This window comes from Terrapene carolina, unplaced genomic scaffold (genome assembly GCF_002925995.2).
Source record: "Terrapene carolina triunguis isolate 2854851 unplaced genomic scaffold, T_m_triunguis-2.0 Scaffold111, whole genome shotgun sequence".
In the NCBI taxonomy this organism is placed as follows: Eukaryota; Metazoa; Chordata; order Testudines; family Emydidae; genus Terrapene; species Terrapene triunguis.
The window spans coordinates 9,692,113-9,711,073 of NW_020664462.1; the positions used below are offsets into that span (position 1 = coordinate 9,692,113).

Below are 18,961 nucleotides of genomic sequence, written 5' to 3' on the forward strand. Positions count from 1 at the left end.
ATTAGATTCTGTCTGAGCTCTGTAAGGCCAAGCATCTATCTATCTATATTTCTGAGGTTTATTTCTCTCAGGTAGTCAGAGGCTGATCAGTCCACGTAGATGTAATTCTTAAAGCTGATAATGATGCTCTTTAAATTGTTCACTACTGCTAAGTGTGACTAAGAATCTTCTCAGTTGAAGTCTGTTGGGCCCAATCCTGCAAAGCGCTCTGTGCTGCCAGACTCCTGCACTAAACCCCATGGAAAGCTTGGGCCCTGAAGTTGAAAGGGGACAATATTTGGTAACTTGTATTCAAGACTTTCTGATCCTATAAAAATAATGTATGTAACATCCATAATTTAACAGCAGCGTGTCTAGATCATGTATGCCAAACCTCATGCTAACCAACAGAAAGCAGTTATTGGCTGTGCAATGTTGACTTCAGTGTGATGTCATGGCTGAAGATTTTTTACACGTACTTTGGGAAATTCAGAGTGAGTTTTCTTTTCAAGAACCTAACTTGTGTCCTGTGTATTTTTAATACTCTGTGAGGTTCAGTTACTGTAGTTTAGGTTGTGGAGTGCAGTGTGTGGTTGATTTTATTGCTGTGGGAACTATACATTTCTTGCCTTTTGGGAGTATGTAAAATTTCAGCCATAATGCTTCATATGTAGCTTTAATCTTTTTTTTTAAACATGCTTTGTTTTTTCAGGTTTTTAATACCATAATCACAGTATCTGAGCATCTTCCACTGATACATTAAGCAGTGTGACTAATAACTATCACGTGTAGTTCTCTTTTTTCTTCCTTCCTCTTCTGAGGAGGAACATTGCATGTGGATTTCTTAAATGTGTGCTTCATGGATATGTTGGTGTTGGTGAGGTCAGAGAAATATGCCTTGCACTTGGGATGGAAGGTGGTGAAGTGAGATTTGTAGAGCAAGTCGGACTTTTTCACCGTCAGTGGATGAGCATCCGAGAGAGCACTGAACCCTATAGAATGCTGACAGACCTGCTAGGGCCTGGTGCAGTGTTTTAGACTTTACATAGTTGTGTACTTGAAGGGTGTGCGCTACACCAAGTTTAATTATTTGGTACATGGTGTTTTGAGGGAACAATGAGGAGGCTAGATTAGCCAGGAGATGATCTCAACTGGTGTGCACTGCCTTAATGTGTAATAAGTATTGAACTGGTCTATGCAAGAATTAATAGAAAGCAATACCTTGTGGAAGAATGTTTATGTGCAAATTTGTACAGGCTAGGCACTGGTTCTTACTGAAGACCTAAGGCAAACTGTGTTTAAGTTTGGTTTCTAAAGTTAGACATCTAAATTAACGGCATGACTTTCAAAGGTTGTTGATCTCATTGACTTCAGCAGGAACTGTGGTGCTCACTTTCTCTGAAAATCAGTTCTGTTTTTATTAGGTGCCTAAATATGGATTTTGGGGCCTAACTTTAGGCATCCACGTTTTAAGATTTTTTTGGCCCGAGAATGTGGCAAGACGGAAGATTTAAGTCTTATAAGTGGAATACAGAAAGCTCTAGAATAATTGCTTTGATGGTAAAGCCGCCTTTTTGATACATTACATAAAGTATCTAGGGGATTCTATGTAGTCCAATGCATAGAGCACTAGACTGAAACAGAGGAAAACTGGTATCTATTCCCAGCTGTGCCAGAAATCCTCTGTGACCTTGGACAAATGCCTTTCCTTCCTCTGCCTAAGCTTCCCCCACCTGTAAAATAGATAGTTGTAAAGGGTTTTGTGATGTACAGATGAAAACTGCTATATAAATGCAAAGTATTCCAAAGAGCCAAATTTTTCCCCCCTAAGTTTTTTCTAAAACAATCAGTTTTGGGCTGAGGAGAAGCTTGAGATTGGAGCCCAAAAAGTAACACTTAAGTGCTAGAAAATTGGGACCTGGAATGAAACATGTTGTCTCAGCCACAACTATAGCTCACTACTGTTTCGATAAAGTTTGAGTTGTCTGACCCATAAAGGCTTCCATGGTGCCTGCTTTCATGTTTTGCCAGGCTCTTTCAGATTCCCCATGTTCTCAGGACTTGTCAGTACGATGTTCTGCCTTTTGATCTAAAAAGGTGTCCTGTGGGTGTTTATCCATCATGTAATTGCTGCAGCATCAGCAGGCTGCTTGAGGGAAGAGCAGTTCATGACATATATGCAGTACCTAGGCAGATTGAGACAAGTTGCTTTATACGCAACTCTTTTATGTAATCTTCACTAGAGCTCTAGTCTTCCATGAGTGTTTTGTCCAAAGAATAAGGAACCAAAGATGCATGTGTGATTGGTTCAGTGTGTTACATGCTTACCTCTTGTGTTTGGCCACAAGATAAGAGCACAGTATTGCTAGTAGCTAGTGGTGTTACTCCTTTACATGATTTATTAGAGGCCCATGCTTTTGTGTTTATGGCCCCAGGTTCAATCCCAGCTGAGATGACTCATGGTGGGAGAGTCCTTACACATGGCACTTCCTATGTTTCAGATATTGGTTTGCTAATAAACCTGTTGTGCCTTCAGTCTCTTAAGATACTGTAGTGATGGGTAAGGTATAAATACTTGGTGATGATTATGAAAAGTGTGACAGCTATTCGGTGTTCTCTTCAGACAGGGCTGACCTAATTTGTAGGTTCTCCTCCACTGCACTCACATTATGAAAAAGGGAGAAATGGAGCCATGATCCACCTCCCTCTTCTGTCCTGGTAGCACAGTGGGGAGGGGAGCTGCAGGTTATTGTCTCTGGTCTCACATCTGGAGAGAGATCAGGCCAGTTTGTCAGTTGCAGAGAACATAAGAATGGCCATACTGGGTCAGAACAATGGTCCATCTAGCCAGTACCCTGTCTTCTGATAGTGGCCAGTGCCAGATGCTTCAGAGGGAATGACCAGAACAGTGAAATTATCCACTGTTGTCCAGTCACTGCTTCTGGCAGTTGGAGGTTTACGGACACCCAGAACACGAGTTTGCGTCCCAGACCATCTTGGCTAAGAGACCTTGATGGACCTATTCTCCATGAACTTATCTAATTCTTTTCTGAACCCAGTTGTACTTTTGGCCTTCACAACATCTCTTGACAATGAGATTCAGAGGTTGACTCTGCATTCTGTGAAGAACTGCTTCCTTTTGTTTGTTTTAAGCCTGCTGCCTATTAACTTCTGCAGGTGAACCTTGGTTCTTGTTATGGGAAGCGGTAAATAACACTTCCGTATTCACTTTCTCCACACCATTCATGGTTTTGTAGACTTCTATCATATCCTCCCTTCCCTCCTCCCCTTAGTTGTCTCTTGTCTAAGTTGAACAGTCCCAGAGCTAACCTCGGATGTTGGGACACCAATAAATCATTTGCTTTTCTTGTGCTGGACTTGACCTGTAATTGGTTGTAGGCTGTATTATCTGCTATGGGAAAAATCTATGTACCACAAAGGTTCTCTTGGAGATGTCTGCTATCATTAGAAAGTATTGCAAACTCTGGTGCATTTGTATCTTTCAAAGCTAATTATGGAACATGCAAGTTTGAACAGAAAACCACTTAACTTTTAATTACAGTATAATTTGCACCATGGGATTGTACTTTACTAAATAGAGATAATATAGTTGATGGGTTGTGATTGGTGCTAAATGATAGTGAAGGTTTTGAATTCAAGGGGATTAAACAGTATTCTGAACATCTTATTGCAGTGCATAGTATCTTGCACCAACTTTTTGTATACTACTTTGCAGGCATTTGATGCACTGAAACACTCTCATTTGTTGTTGCATTTTTTCATATTACAGTTCCAAGTAAAACTCTGTTTTAACAGCATGTCTCCTCTCTTTGTATTGGAATCCTATAGTCAAAGTCAAAGACTCTTCATCAGAGCTTCCTCTCTACCCATGCTTAACATTTCAGTGAATTAAATTTAAACTCCAATTGCTGGGTGCCCACTCCTGACTTTGTGCTGCTTTACATGTTGCCCTGATCACTTGGAATAGCCTTTCATTCAACATTTGCCAAGCTTCTTCTGTCTCCTTCAAAGAGCTTCTTACAACTCACCAGTTTTATGAACCTTTAGAGCTGTGATCACAAGGGGCTTCGTGTGTTGTGCTGTTCGCATTTATGCCTCTAGATCAGGGGTTCTCAAACTTCATTGCACCGTGACCACCACCTGACAACAAAAATTACTAAATGACCCCAGGAGGAGGGACCGAAGCCTGAGTCTGGCCAAGCCCCATTGCCCTGGGCGGAACCAAAGTTGAAGCCCAGGGACTTCAGCCCCAGGCTGGGGCCTGTAACCTGAGCCCCGCCACCCAGGACTGAAGCCCTCTGACTTTGGCTTTGGCCCCGGGCGGTATGGCTCGGGCTTCGACCCTGGGCCCCAGCAAATCTAAGCCAGCCCTGGTGACCCCATTAAAATGGGGTTGCGACCCACTTTGGGGTCCCAACCCACAGTTTGAGAACTGCTACTCTAGATTGTAAGGCCCTTGGGATGGGAGCATGCTGTTATGCCAAGAAGCTATGTCAAACTATAGTGCTATATAAAAAAATATTGTGACCAATAAAGCATGTTCTCCATCTTGCATAGGACTGACTTTGATGAAATAATTGAATGTGCCCATTTTATTTCACAGATTTTAGAAGTATGTAGCCCAGATAGGAAGATAGTACTCCATTGGTGGCGGAGGATCTTTAAGGTAAAGGTAGAAAGGCCTCTGAATGTACAAGAATCTTATAAGTATTCATCAGTGAGAAGTCTGTCTAAATCCTAAAGCAATAGTGGTCTTGGACTAATAAGAATACTGTAGTTGGCTCTAGTTGCTCAGGAATGGCTTTAGTCTGGTTATTTATCCGTTTTTCGTATGATCCTTTTATTTCTTAGTCACTCCATATCAAACTGGCTTAGCTAATATGTCAGAAGTAAGATTTTTAACTTCAGGCTGAATCTTGTATGGGAATGCAGCTCATTTTAGTTCTTTGTATCACCCAATGTTGTCATATGTAGTTGCAATCAGGAGTCTGGAATCAGAGCTTAACTAGCAATTTTGTTGGTGCGTGAGGCAGAATAAATATAGCTCTTACACTGCTGTGGTGACAGTAGTAAAAGCATGTTTTTCTTTTAGTAAACTAAGTGGGGATGAGAGAGACAAGGTGGGGATGACTCAGACAACAATTGGTTCAGTAGGAAGGTGACATTTTCAGAGCTTAAATTCTTAAATTTCCCAGGGTCCCAACCCCCCCATCCCCAAACATGCTATAAAAACTCCAAGGGAATTGAAATCAGCTGAAATTAAGCCCTAGGCATTTTAGTCACTTATCTGCTGCCTGCGACATTAAATATTGGTTGAGAGAGTTCTTTGTCTTTCTCCTTTGTTTGTTGTTTCTATAGAACACTTCCAAATTCCTCCATTGTTCTAAACATCCCCACCTGAAAGTGTAGTCTAAAAATACATTAGCAGACTTAAAATGACAAGCTACTACGTACATTACAGTAGCACCGAGAGAACCCAAACAAGGCCACTTTATGTTAAGTGCCATACAAAAATGTTCAAAAGAGACGTCCCTTGTCCTAAAGACCTCAGAATCTAAAAGCCAAAACTTCAGAGTCTAGCCCTTCTGGGGTAAAATGAAGAGGCACATACTCTGATTTTTTCATATGTTTTGTGACTTTTCTTTAGTAGAAACAGTCACATTCAGTCATTCACTGATACACAGTAAATGTTGCTCTCCCTGTAGAAAACGCAGGCATGTGTTATAACTCAGGTTGTTACAGTAAGAGGGAACTTTTGGCTAAGAACAGACGTACCTTTAGACGCATTTTATAATCAGTATCAAAAGTATTTTACAGTCCTAGGAAGGTGGAGGAAAACTGAACATAGTTAAGAGACCAGATCTCTAGAACATTTAGGCAGTTGGTGCAGACGCAGATCCTGAAAACTCTTGTTTTCAGTCTTCTGTTGTATTTGTTCCTTTCATAGTCAAAAATTCCAACACCACAAGGGACCATTGTAATCATCTAGTCTGACCTCCTGTGTAACATGCCATAGAATTTCCCCAAAATAATTTTGTAAGACATGTTTTCTAATCCTTTAATCATTCTTGTGGCTCTTCTCTGAACCTTCTCCTATTTATCGACATGCTTCTTGAATTGTGGGCGCCAGAACTGGACACAGTAGTTCAGTAATGATCACAGAAGTAAAATAATCTGTGCTCCTACCCAGGATTCTCTTGTTTATGTATCCAAGGATTGCTTTAACCCTTTGGCCTCAGTGTCACACTGGGAGCTCACATTCAGCTGATTATACACTCAAATTTGGCTTGTATGCACCTCCATCATGATGGGGTGTGTGTGTGTGTGTGTGTGTGTGCCAAACCTGGACAGCACGGTGACCCTGTGCACCAGGCTGCAATGTCTGGAGTGGAGAGCTAAGCCCAGCTCCGTGTGACAGCAGCCACCACTGCAGGGTGAATGCAGGGAGTATTTGCTCTACAACCCTTCCCTCCGCCCCCAAGGCCTCCAACCACCCCTCCCCTTGTGGATAAAATGGATAAAACAAAATAATGCAAAATTTTCCCCAAAACCCTCCCCCTAAATTATATTAAAAAAAAAATAGAATTGCATAGGGGTCTATAACAGCACAAGTGTTTTTTTTTGTTTTTTTGTTTTAAATCTTTACCTATGTGTTTCCCATAAGGTTCTGCTTTCTATCTGCTTAGAAATGTTAACTGGCACATTCTTGAAATTCATTATTAATCAAAATTCATATGACTAAGTCTTAATGTTTTTAATACATGCCAATTTTAAACCCTTCTGGGCTTTTCACTGTTCTTTAACAAGTCAAAACATGTTCTGTTTTCTTTTGTAATTTTAATCACAAGTTAGTCAGAATGAACTCTAACTCTTATAACTAGCTAAACTGGTACCGAAATGTTCCTTAAAGTATACTGCTCAAGGACTTAAAATAGAAAACCTGTGGTCCTAAGCTAATTCTTTCCAAAACCCATCACCATTGCTGACATTGTCTTGTTTGATACCTGTATCACTAAAGCTCCCTACAGTTGCATATACAAGGGTTAAACAATACAAAACCGGTTTGGAGATACTCAACCGCCAAACTGAGCTGCTAAACACAGTTTAGCTCATGAGAATAGAGACAGGCTATACACCGGGCCTTGAAGGTCAGGCTCTCTGGCTAATGGGAGTAGTAAATACCAAATATATGGCCTTCCAGTCCCCAGATGAAAATACAGAGAATGTTGGCACAAACACATCAGCAGGTCACAATGTTGTAAGAGAAGAGACAGTCTCTGAACTGATTCCCGATTTATTCCCGGGTGCAATTCAAAGTGCTGATTTGGTCTGTAAAGCATGGTTTGTCATCCAGGATGATGTAATTCACACCCCTTCAGGAAGAGGAGCTGTATTGATGCATCTCAGGAAGGATTTAAACTCTACTCCAATTCTGTACATAGTGAGGAAGTAATTTTGTTATCAAAATTTTAAATTCATATGTTCTCTCCATCTGTTAAAGAAATGCTCACCATTAAGTGTTAGGAATAGTACCAATGTTAGCAACTGTGAACCAAATGTGTCTTTAGAAACTGGAAAATAAAATTCTATCAAATTTTAGTTTGTGCATAGTGGCAACTCCCTCCCCAATTCTTCATTTCCTCTCCCTGCTCTTAAGTTGAATCCGTGCCAAAACAGCTGCCTCCTCAACATCTGTGCTCCAGTATCTGTATCAACTGACAAACTATTCTTTTGTGATTTTAATCACAAGTTAGTCAGAGTGAACTTTAACTCTTACAACTAGCTGACAGACTAGGTGCCCTTTAAGCTGTAAGGCATTTACCTGGTATTGGACTTCTTGACAAACTTTTCAGTCAAGCTAAAGGTGTATGTTTTTGGATGTTTGTACTATTGAGGATCAATAAGACCTTCCCCACCACTGACCAGATAAAAATGGGGGGCTTAAACACTTTCAGTAAAACTATGAAGAAAGTGCAAGTATGGAGGGAGGGATAGCTCAGTGGTTTGAGCATTGGCCTGCTAAACCCAGGGTTGTGAGTTCAGTCCTTGAGGGGGCCATTTAGGGATCTGGGACAAAAATCTGTCTGGGGATTGGTCCTGCTTTGAGCAGAGGGTTGGACTAGATGACCTCCTGAGGTTCCTTCCAACCCTAATATTCTATGCAAAAGTCCTTTCAGTGCATCCCGTTTGGAATGGAGAAGGTATCCTTTTATCTGTATTTTTGTTTGGAAATAAAATGGATGCTACTGACTTTAACCCTAACCCCTCCACTTATTTTCCAGGCTTCCTTGATTTACCCACAAGATGACTGTGTAGATGGATTTAATCACATGGAATAATTCCTTCCAGTTTAAGCTAAAGAACAAGTTTAACTTTTGTCTTCTCTCTAGGCTCTGTTTTGGATGTTATTAAACACATAGTGGCAAAAGGGGAACACAAGAATGGAGTCCTGGATGAACCTAGTATAGCCACAATCCTAAAGGAGGTGCTGGAGGGGCTGGACTACCTGCATAAAAATGGACAAATCCACAGGTACTTTTTTTGCTTTCCTGTAGTGCAAAGCTTTCCCAATACTGTAGAAGTGCTTCTTGGCTTGCTCACACACAGTATATGTGGAAAATGTTTCTTCTGAGCGAGGCTTAAACCAGTTGTAACGCTATATGTAGGGCCTGGCAGAAATGAGGGGATTGAAACAGTACAGTATGCCAAGGTAAAACAACAATATTGAAATAATAATAATACCTATTCATCTCACATGGGTTTTATGGATCTGATTAATGAATATTTGTGAATCGCTTGGATACTATAGTGTTGAGCACCATAGAAAAGACCATGAGGAAATTAATACTTCTGTCTTCAGAGCAGGGTTTGAATAATGTGCAGTGGACAAGACGTGGGGCCACACACTGAACAATGAGATGAAAACAAAATATTGAGTAGCTGTTCATTGAATGAGCGCTGCCCATCCTCTGCACTGATTGGGGCAGGGGTCCTGTGGAAAAAATAGTATGTGATCATGTAAATAAATAGTTTGGGCGTTTCCTAATTTTTGAGTGCTTAATTTTGCATCCTTAATATGGCTCTTAGTTCCTAGATTATTAATAAAAACAAACTGAGAAAACAAATTGTCATATAGCATCATATTGACACCCATGTGGGTCATCAGCTGCATATGAACTTTTAGATCCATTTCATGGACCTTTGCCATGTGAACTAATTGAATTAGTGATAGTAGTAGTAGTAGGTTGTCTTCCTCTATGTGGACCAGCGCAAGAGGAGGAGGAGATGCAATACTTTTCCAGTGGTTGTCAGCAAATATCTGTGAAAGCGAGGACTGGTGAGATTCAGGAATCTTGGGTTTCATTTTAAGCTCTGGAAGGGAGTTTTCTCTAGTGGTCACAGACTCTTCTGTCCATTTCCTCCAACTTTAACCCCTCTGTCCCTGTTCTGTCACTTCTCCATCTCTGGCTTCTTGTCCCACTCCTTACATATCTAATCCCAGTTCCAGTCTCCTTGCCCAGCCAGTCCTAGTTCCCCCTCCAGGCTCGCTGTCCAACTCCCAATCTTCTCCCCCTGACACCCCGTCCCTGTCTCCTTGTCCATCCCATCCCAGTTCTCCCCTCCTGGCTCCTTGTCCAATCTCTCCCCACCTCCCCCAAGCTGGCTGTCATACACGGTCTCCCTCCCTGGACTCCTTGTCCCAATCTTTTTGCCCAGGCAGTCCCAGTTTCCCCCCATACCCGTGTCGTATGTCTCCTTCCCCCTCCCCCCCCCACCTTGTTTCCCACACTGCCTCCTAGTCATATTTCTCACACACACCCCATGTTCTCCCTCAGCTTCCAGTCCCAGCCTCCCCCTCTTCCCTCCCAGTCAGTTTTTCTCTGCTCTCCAGTCCCAGTCTCACCAGACTCCTTGTCCCAGTGTAATTCTTTCCCGCTCGCCTGGCCTGGCCTTTGTCCCTTCTGCATTCAAGTCAGACTGCTTCCTCCATGCTGCTTGGGTGCTAGCATGGTGTCATTGAGAATACAAAGAGAGACAGGCTCCCTGGCCTGGAGCAGCAATTACAGGGAAAGTCATCCTGAGCCCCTTGCCTTGGGCTGGAGCATGCTCAGTCATGCTGTGGGAATGGCACATGGACAGTTGGTAACATGTAGGAGCTGCAAGAAGATGGAGCTTGCTCAGTGCAGATGGAATCTTCATAGTCGTTAGCTGGTAGCAAGCTTGAGCACAATGGCTTTCAACCTGTGGTCCCCTGGAGGTCCACAGATTAAGATTTCCAAAGGGTTCACACCTCCACTTGAAATTTTTTAGGGGTCTGCACATTCAAAAAGGTTGAAAACCACTTCTCTAGCAAGTCTCTACTGAGCATGTACAAACGGACTTTCAGAGTTTTATAACTTGGCCAGATTAGGGCAGATTTTCATGGGAGTAGCAAAAGGCACATACCTAACACTAAGGCTATCCCCTGCTGAATTTCACATCCCTGCTCCAGAGCACAGAGGCGCTAGAGAATTTCAAAGAAAATAAGTCTCTAGAATGTAATATGGGCAAAATTGGCATTTTTTCCCCCTTAGACTTGTTCTCAGAAGCAGCTGAACCATTTTGGCTAAAATTTTCCAAAACCTTCAGCCTGACATAGCATGGAAAACTTCAACCCACGTTTTATGAGCAATTGGAAACAGTCTGATAATAGGAAGCGAGGGGCATCCTTAATAGGTAGTGCTGCTCCAGACCCACCTATAATAAAAGACTAGTTGCAACCTTTACAGTACAACTTCATATCAGATAGTGTCTTGTACAAAAGATTCCAGAAAGTTTTAAAACTGGATAATTGTCTCCCTTCATCTAAGTGAAGGAGAAAAGAAAACCCTCTTACCTTTGTAATGAGAATCCCATATTAACACTCTTCTTCTTGATTATGCTGGGCTTGGCTTACTTTGGGAACAGAACAAGGAGGATGCTGAGTCAGTGTAGTATGTAAGGTAAAGAGAATGAAATTAACCACCTCATTCCAGCCTTGAGGTCTCTGCTGGAGAACAATCTATATTGGGGAATGCATGGGTTTGGGGAAGATACTGGTTTCCTGCTGCTTTGGTACACTGATACATATTACTCTTGTAGTGCTGGGATAATGTCATTTCTACTTCAGTTGGGTGACTAGTAGAGCTGGTCAAAAGAAGTTAATTTTTTTTCAGGAAAATATTAAAAATATTCAGGTTTTCCAAAATCTCCATGAAAACTTTGTGGCTTGATGAAAACCCAAAATTAAAAATGAGAGTTTAGATTTTGAAAGCTGTTTTTGATGTTTGAAAGTTTTTTGTCAAAAACTGAAAACATTTCCCAACATTTTAGGTAAATGGCAAAAACATGCTCTGCTGGGCATTTCTATAGATCTGTTTAGCTGGTGGTCTGAAGCTGGTAATTTTTCAGTATAATCTTATTGACACGCATGACTAATATTGTCACTGCCTTTATTTAAAATTAGGTTTTTTTTGTAGGAATTACTTTTCATAGATTCATGGATTCTAAGGCCAGAAGGTACTATTACGATCTAGTTCTAGTCTGACCTACAGTTTAACACAGGTCATGGAACTTCCCCAAAATAATTCCTAGAACAGATCTTTTAGAAAAGCATCCAATCTGGATTTAAAAATGATCAGTGATAGAGAATCCACCCTGGCCTTTGGTAAAATGCTCCAGCAGTTAATCACTCTCACCGTTAAAAATTTATGCCTTGTTTCTGAATTTGCCTAGCTTCAACTTTCAGCCATTGGATTATCTTTATACCTTTCTCTGCTAGATTGAAGAGCCCATTATTAAATATTTGTTCCCTGTGTAGGTATCTATAGATTGCAATCAAATCACCCCTTAACCTTCTCTTTAGCTTAACAAATAGATTGAGCTCCTTGAGTCTGTCACTATAAGGCAGGTTTTCAACTCCTTTAATCATTCTTTTGGCTGTTCTCTGAACCTTCTCCAATTTATTAACGTCCTTGAATTATGAGTGCCAGAACTGGACACGGTATTCCAGCAGCAATTGTACCAGTCCCAAACAGAAGTACTCTGCATTAAAAAGACATGATGGTCTCTTCATTTGACTTGTAATGAATAGTATGAAAGTAACTATGGTAAAGATTCTTTGGGGCATTGCGTGGCTATTTGTAGTGCAATTGACACAAAACTGATTTCCACGAAACATTTGGCGCGTGGAGCCAAACGTGCTGTATCCATTTTGGATCCAGTTACACCACAAATACCATTGTACTTTTCTAATTAGTTAGGTCAATGTCCTGAATTAAATACAGCAAACTTGGTTGCGCTTTGTCATTGCTGCATCTTTGTCCACAACCATGAGTCACAAGTACCACACTCAGAATCTGGTTTGTGTCTGTGCATTCTGGGAAAATCTGGACAGCTATCTCATAATGCTGCCACAAGAGAATACACACACTGAAAGTAGAGTGATACCAGCAGCATGTGGGGCAAAGCAGTCTGGAAAGTTCTACTGTAGAGCTGGGTGGAAGGATGACTGACCAATCCAACTACAAAGGCAAGGTTTTGGAGCGTGTCCCCTCTGCATTGTAAAGAGAGGATTTCATACTGGTTGCAGGAAGAAAGCAATGTGCCTGTGAGAAACAAAAGAACTAGGTGCTTCCCCCTTCCCCCCCCCAATGAAATTAATAGGCAGCAGGTTTAAAACAAACATAAGGAAGTATTTCATCACACAACACAGAGTCAGCCTGTGGAACTCCTTGCCAGAGGATGTTGTGAAGGCCAAGATTATAACAGGGTTCAAAAAGGAGCTAGACAAGATCATGGAGGATATGTCCATCAATGGCTATTAGCCAGGATGGGCAGGGATGGTGTCCCTATCCTGTTTACTAGAAGTTAGGAATGGGCAATATGTGATAGATCACTTGATTACTTGTTCTGTTCATTCCCTCTGAAGTCCCTGGCATTGGCCACTGTTGGAAGACGGGATACTGGGCTAGATGGACCTTTGGTCTGACTCATTATGGCCATTCATATGTTCTTATGAGGGAAGAAAGGTTTGCGGCTGAAGTTCTGACAGGAAGTGTTTAATGTAACTAACTTTGACTCACTTTTTGAGCTGACCAAAGATCTACTGGTTCTTCTTCGAGTGCTTGCTCATATCCATTCCAGTTAGGTGTGTGCGCGCCGCGTGCACGATCGTCGGAAGATTTTTACCCTAGCAACACCCGGTGGGTCGGCTGTGGAGCCCCCTAGAGTGGCGCCGTTATGGCGCTGGATATATACCCCAGCCGACCCAGCGCCCCCTCAGTTCCTTCTTACCGCCCCTGACGGTCGTTGGAACTGTGGAGCGCGGCTTCGCTGATCTCCACACTCCCTAGCTTCTCATTGCTCTTGTTATAGTTAGTTATATAGATAGTTGTTCAAGTTAGTTAGTAGTTAGTGTATAGTGTATATATATATATATAGTTGTATATTGTTATCGGGGGTTGAGGGGGTGTTTTTCCCCTTTTTTCCCCCCGGCGCACAGCTGGGCCCATGCCCAAGGCTCCTGGCTTTAAGCCGTGCGCGTCCTGCGGGAAGCACATGCCAACCAGCGACCCGCATAGTTCTTGCCTGAAGTGCCTGGGAGAGACTCATCCAGCAGATAAGTGCCCTATCTGCAAGGCCTTCAAGCCGAGGACAAGGAAGGAGCGGGACTTTAGGCTCAGACAGCTCCTCATGGAGGCGGCTCTGAGTCCGGATCCTCCCTCGGCGCGCCCTGCCCCGGCACCGAGCGCTTCGGTGCGCAGCGCCCCGGCGGGCCCGACCGGTGCGACAGAAAAGACTGTTCGGCACCGACCGACGTCGGCACCGCGCCCGCCCAAAGAGCCTCGGCACCGATCCATCTCTCCGGGCCATAAGAAGACCGCTAAGACACGGGACGTTGCTGCCGCGAAGGTACCGGCTCCCCCGGTGCCGGGGGTAGAGCCGCGTCCGCAGCTGGACCGCCAAAGACAGGCGGCCACACCGTCGACTCCGGCACCGAGGCCGTTGAGTCCGGTGCGGACTGTTTCACCACCAAGGCTGGTGGTGGAACCTTGTCTCCCTTCCACCCCGGAGACCTTCGCTACCGCGAGAGACCTGATCGCCCTCACTGAGCCGGCGCCGTCGCAACTCCCGGCACCGCTAGCGCCACGTGTGCTGCAGTCCAGAGGGAAACCTGCCCTGGTGCGCCCACCGTCGCCAGCACAAGTCTCTCGGCACCGCTCCAGATCCCGAAGCAGGTCCCGACGCCGCTCTGAGTCCCGGCGCCGAGTGTCACCTCGGCACCGGTCGTACTCGCGGCCCAGATCTTCCTCGCGGCGCCGTTCAACATCCCGGCACCGCCGTGACGACCGGCACCGATCGGGGTCGAGGCGCAGCTCCCGGCACCGGTATGAGCGCCACTCGGGCTCGAGAGGCCGCTCCCGGTACCACACCTCCTCCAGATCGTCGTCCCGTTCCAGATCGGGATCCCGGCACCGGAGGGACTATCGGCACCGGTCCAGGTCCCGGCACCGTTCGCCGGAACAATACAGGGACAGGTCCCCTTACGGTCGGCACCGATCGGCACCGTACCATCCGGTGCCGACGGCATCGGGTTCGGCACCCCCGTGGCCGTCGAGATCGGCGTCCCGGTCATCTGAGACGGTGGAGCCCGGCCACCTGCAGGAGACCGATGACCCGATGCAAGGACCTGCGCATTGGTCCTTTTGGACTCCTTGGGCCTACCACCAAGCACAAGGAGCTCCCCTGTCGGCTTCCCGCTCTGGCCGTTCGGACACCAGGGCCCCAGAGTCTACCATCTCCCGCCCTCCCCCAAGGGACGTGGAGGCTCCAGTGCCCGCACCTGCAGAGGCCCCTGACCAGGGGGCAGGAGATGCCCAACACCAGGAACACCTGGAGCAGGACCAACCATTGGACCCCTTGCCACCGGGGGCATCTTCCTCGTCCTCTCCTGATGAGGCTGTAGCGGGCACGTCCACCATCGGGCCGCCTCCGATAGACCTTCGGGCCCATCAGGACCTGCTGCGGCGCATGGCTCGCAATCTGGACCTCCAGGTGGAGGAGATTGCGGAGGTCCATGACCCAATAGTGCAGATCATTTCAGCGGATGCTCCATCCAGGGTGGCATTACCGCTGGTCCGCACCATCCAGGCCAACGCCACTACTATCTGGCAGACCCCGGCCTCTATTCCGCCCACGGCCAGAGGGGTTGAGAGAAAGTACTTCGTCCCTTCCAGGGAACATGAATATCTGTACACTCACCCCCAACCGTGCTCACTGGTGGTTTCCTCAGTGAATGCACGGGAGCGCCATGGCCAGCAGGCCGCTGAGCCCAAATCGAAGGACACTAAGCGCTTCGATTTGTTCGGACGCAAGGTTTATTCGGCTGGCGGACTGCAATTGCGGGCAGCGAACCAGCAGGCGCTCCTGAGCCGCTACGGCTTCAATATGTGGTCCTTGATGGGGAAATTTAAAGAGCTGGTTCCCCAGGACTCGAGGGACGAGTTCGGGGCCTTGGTAGAGGAGGGCAAGCGGGTGGCATGCACCTCCCTACAGGCGTCCCTTGATATAGCGGACTCGGCCGCTAGGACCCTGGCTTCCGGGATAGCAATGCGCCGAATCTCCTGGCTCCAGGTGTCGGGCTTGCCACCGGAACTGCAGCAGACCCTGCAGGACCTACCGTTCGAGGGACAGGGCCTCTTTTCAGAGAAAACAGACTCGAGGCTCCAAAACCTTAAGGACTCTCGAACAATGATGCGCTCCCTGGGGATGCATGTCCCAGGGCCTCAGCGCAGGCCCTTCAGGCCGCAGCCTCAGCGGTTCTACCCTCCCCCGCCTCGTCCAAGACAGGACTTTGCTAGGAGGCGGGGTCGAGGTGGTAGGCGAAGGTCGACCGGCCCGCAAACCGGTCAAAACCAGGGCCAACCTAGGCCACCTTCTGGGCCTAGGCAAGCCTTTTGAAGGTGCGGTCGAGGACGGCACCTTAGCCATTTTCCAGGATCCGGTTCCCCCCTTCCGGGATCGCCTCTCCCGTTTCCACCGTGCTTGGTCCCGTATAACCTCGGACCGTTGGGTCCTTCGCACGGTGGAGAGGGGATACGCCCTCCAATTTTCCTCGCACCCCCCCTCCCACTCCCCCTCCCCGTCCCTCTTCAGGGACCCTTCTCACGAGCAACTCCTTACACAGGAGGTTCTTGGGCTCCTCGCTATAGGGGCCATAGAGGAGGTTCCATCGGAGCTAAGGGGCAGGGGGTTTTACTCCCGCTACTTCCTGATACCCAGGTCAAAAGGGGGTCTACGGCCCATCTTAGACTTGCGAGGACTCAACCAATTCATAGTAAAGTTGAAGTTCCGCATGGTGTCATTGGGGACCATTATCCCTTCACTGGATCCTGGAGACTGGTTCGCCGCCCTCGACATGAAGGACGCCTATTTCCACATAGCCATTTATCCGCCCCACAGACGCTTCCTGCGTTTTGTGGTAAACAGGGTGCACTACCAATTCGCAGTCCTTCCCTTCGGCTTGTCCTCGGCTCCCAGGGTGTTCACCAAGTGTCTGGCAGTCGTTGCGGCCTTCCTTCGTCGACAAGGGATACAGCTGTTCCCGTACTTGGACGACTGGCTGGTACGCGGCCGCACCAGGGACCAACTGCAGGCTCATGTCCGCATAGTAACAAGCACTTTCCACGAGCTGGGCATTCTACTCAACAGAGAGAAGTCCACTCTAGTACCTACTCAGAGGATAGAGTTCATTGGAGCAATCCTGGACTCCAGACGTGCCCGAGCCATGCTACCGGACAGCCGATTCCATACCATCTCAAGCGTCATTCAAGGTCTCAGGGCCTTTCCAATTACCACCATAAGAACATGCCTCGCCCTTTTGGGCCACATGGCCTCGTGTACATACGTAACCAGGCACGCCAGACTGCGACTTCGCCCACTGCAGGCTTGGGTGTCATCTGTCTACCGTCCTCATCGAGACGACCTCAACATGGTGGTCACGGTTCCGGCCTCGGTCTTGGCCTCTCTCGCCTGGTGGACGGATCGCGCAGTGGTCTGTGCAGGAGTGCCCTTTCACGCCCCACAGCCCTCCCTCCACCTAGTTACGGATGCTTCATCTCTAGGCTGGGGCGCTCACCTGGGGGAGCACCATACCCAAGGCCTGTGGTCCGCGTCCCAACTAGCCCTGCACATCAACGTCCGAGAGCTGATGGCGGTGCGCCTGGCTTGCCAGGCTTTCCTCAGCTTCCTACAGGGCCGTTGCGTTCTGATTCTCACCGACAACACCACGGCCATGTTTTACATCAACAAGCAAGGCGGAGCTCGCTCATCTCCCCTATGTCAAGAGGCCATTCGCCTGTGGGACTTCTGCATCGCCCACTCGATTCATCTCACGGCGTCATTCCTGCCTGGAGTCCAGAATACGCTGGCGGACCGTCTCAGCAGGTCCTTCCAGACGCACGAGTGGTCCATTCGCCCGGACATCATCTATTCCGTCTTCCAAAGGTGGGGGTTTCCCCAGATCGACCTGTTCGCATCTCGGGCCAACAGGAAGTGCCAGGCATTCTGCTCCCTACACGGGCGAGCCCCGGGCTCTCGGTCAGACGCCTTCCTCATGGCATGGAAAGACCATCTCTTCTACGCCTTCCCTCCATTCCCGCTGGTCCACAGGGTGCTGCTCAAGATCCGCAGGGACCATGCACGGGTAATTCTAGTCGCTCCCGCTTGGCCGAGACAGCACTGGTACACCACACTGCTGGAGCTGTCAGTACAGAGGCCGATTACGCTCCCCTTGAGTCCGGATCTCATCTCTCAGGACCACGGCCGACTGTATCACCCCGACCTGCAGTCCCTCCACCTCACGGCGTGGATGCTTCATGGTTGAGTCGCTCAGAGCGGCAGTGTTCGCAGGCCGTCCAACAGGTCCTGCTGGGAAGTAGAAAGCCCTCTACGCGGACCACTTATTTAGCCAAGTGGAAGAGGTTCTCCTGTTGGTGTGAGCAACGAGCTACGTCTCCCGCGCAGGCTCCTATCCCCTTGATACTGGAATACCTTCTGTCCCTAAGGCTTGGCGACATCCTCAATTAGGGTTCACCTCGCCGCCATTTCCGCTTTCCACCCAGGAGAACTCACGTCCTCGGTCTTCTCTAACCCGATGGTCGTTAGATTCCTCAAGGGCTTAGACCGGCTGTACCCACAGCAACGACAGCCGGTTCCGACGTGGAACCTCAACCTCGTCCTCTCCAGGCTCACAGGGCCTCCGTTTGAACCATTGGCGACCTGCTCACTCCTGTACTTATCCTGGAAGACAGCCTTCCTCGTAGCCATCACCTCAGCACGACGCGTCTCGGAACTCAGGGCGCTGACATCCGAGCCCCCTTACACGGTGTTCCACAAGGACAAAGTGCAGCTTCGCCCCCACCCTGCCTTTCTTCCGAAGGTGGTGTCACCTTTCCACGTAAACCAAGATATATTTCTTCCGGTCTTCCATCCGAAACCGCACGCTACTCGTCAAGACCAACGTTTACACTCTTTGGACGTTCGCAGGGCCCTGGCTTTCTACATTGACCGTACAAAGCCATTTAGGAAGACGACGCAACTCTTCGTTGCGGTGGCCGACCGGATGAAAGGCTCACCGGTCTCTTCACAGTGCCTGTCCTCTTGGATTACGTCCTGCATTCGTGCTTGCTACGACCTGGCCGGTGTACCGACGCCACGCCTCACTGCTCATTCCACGAGGGCCCAGGCCTCCTCGACTGCCTTTCTGGCTCAAGTACCAATCCAGGACATTTGCAGAGCTGCAGTGTGGTCATCGGTCCACACATTTGCTACTCACTATGCGCTGGTGCAACAATCCAGAGACGATGCTGCTTTCGGGTCAGCGGTTCTGCACACAGCAATGTCTCACTCCGACCCCGCCACCTAGGTGGGGCTTGGGAGT

At 47.2% G+C, this 18,961-nt stretch overlaps 1 protein-coding gene across 2 annotated transcripts in view; it reads left to right on the forward strand.

The window, feature by feature from the left end:
* Window positions 1–18,961, forward strand: part of OXSR1 (oxidative stress responsive kinase 1) — a 125,468-nt gene that overhangs the window by 49,579 nt on the left and 56,928 nt on the right. For both annotated transcript variants that reach the window (XM_026652030.1, XM_026652029.1), the window contains one exon: window positions 8,391–8,532. In XM_026652030.1, coding sequence (XP_026507815.1) covers window positions 8,391–8,532 — 142 coding nt within the window. The remainder of the gene's footprint in view (window positions 1–8,390; window positions 8,533–18,961) is intronic.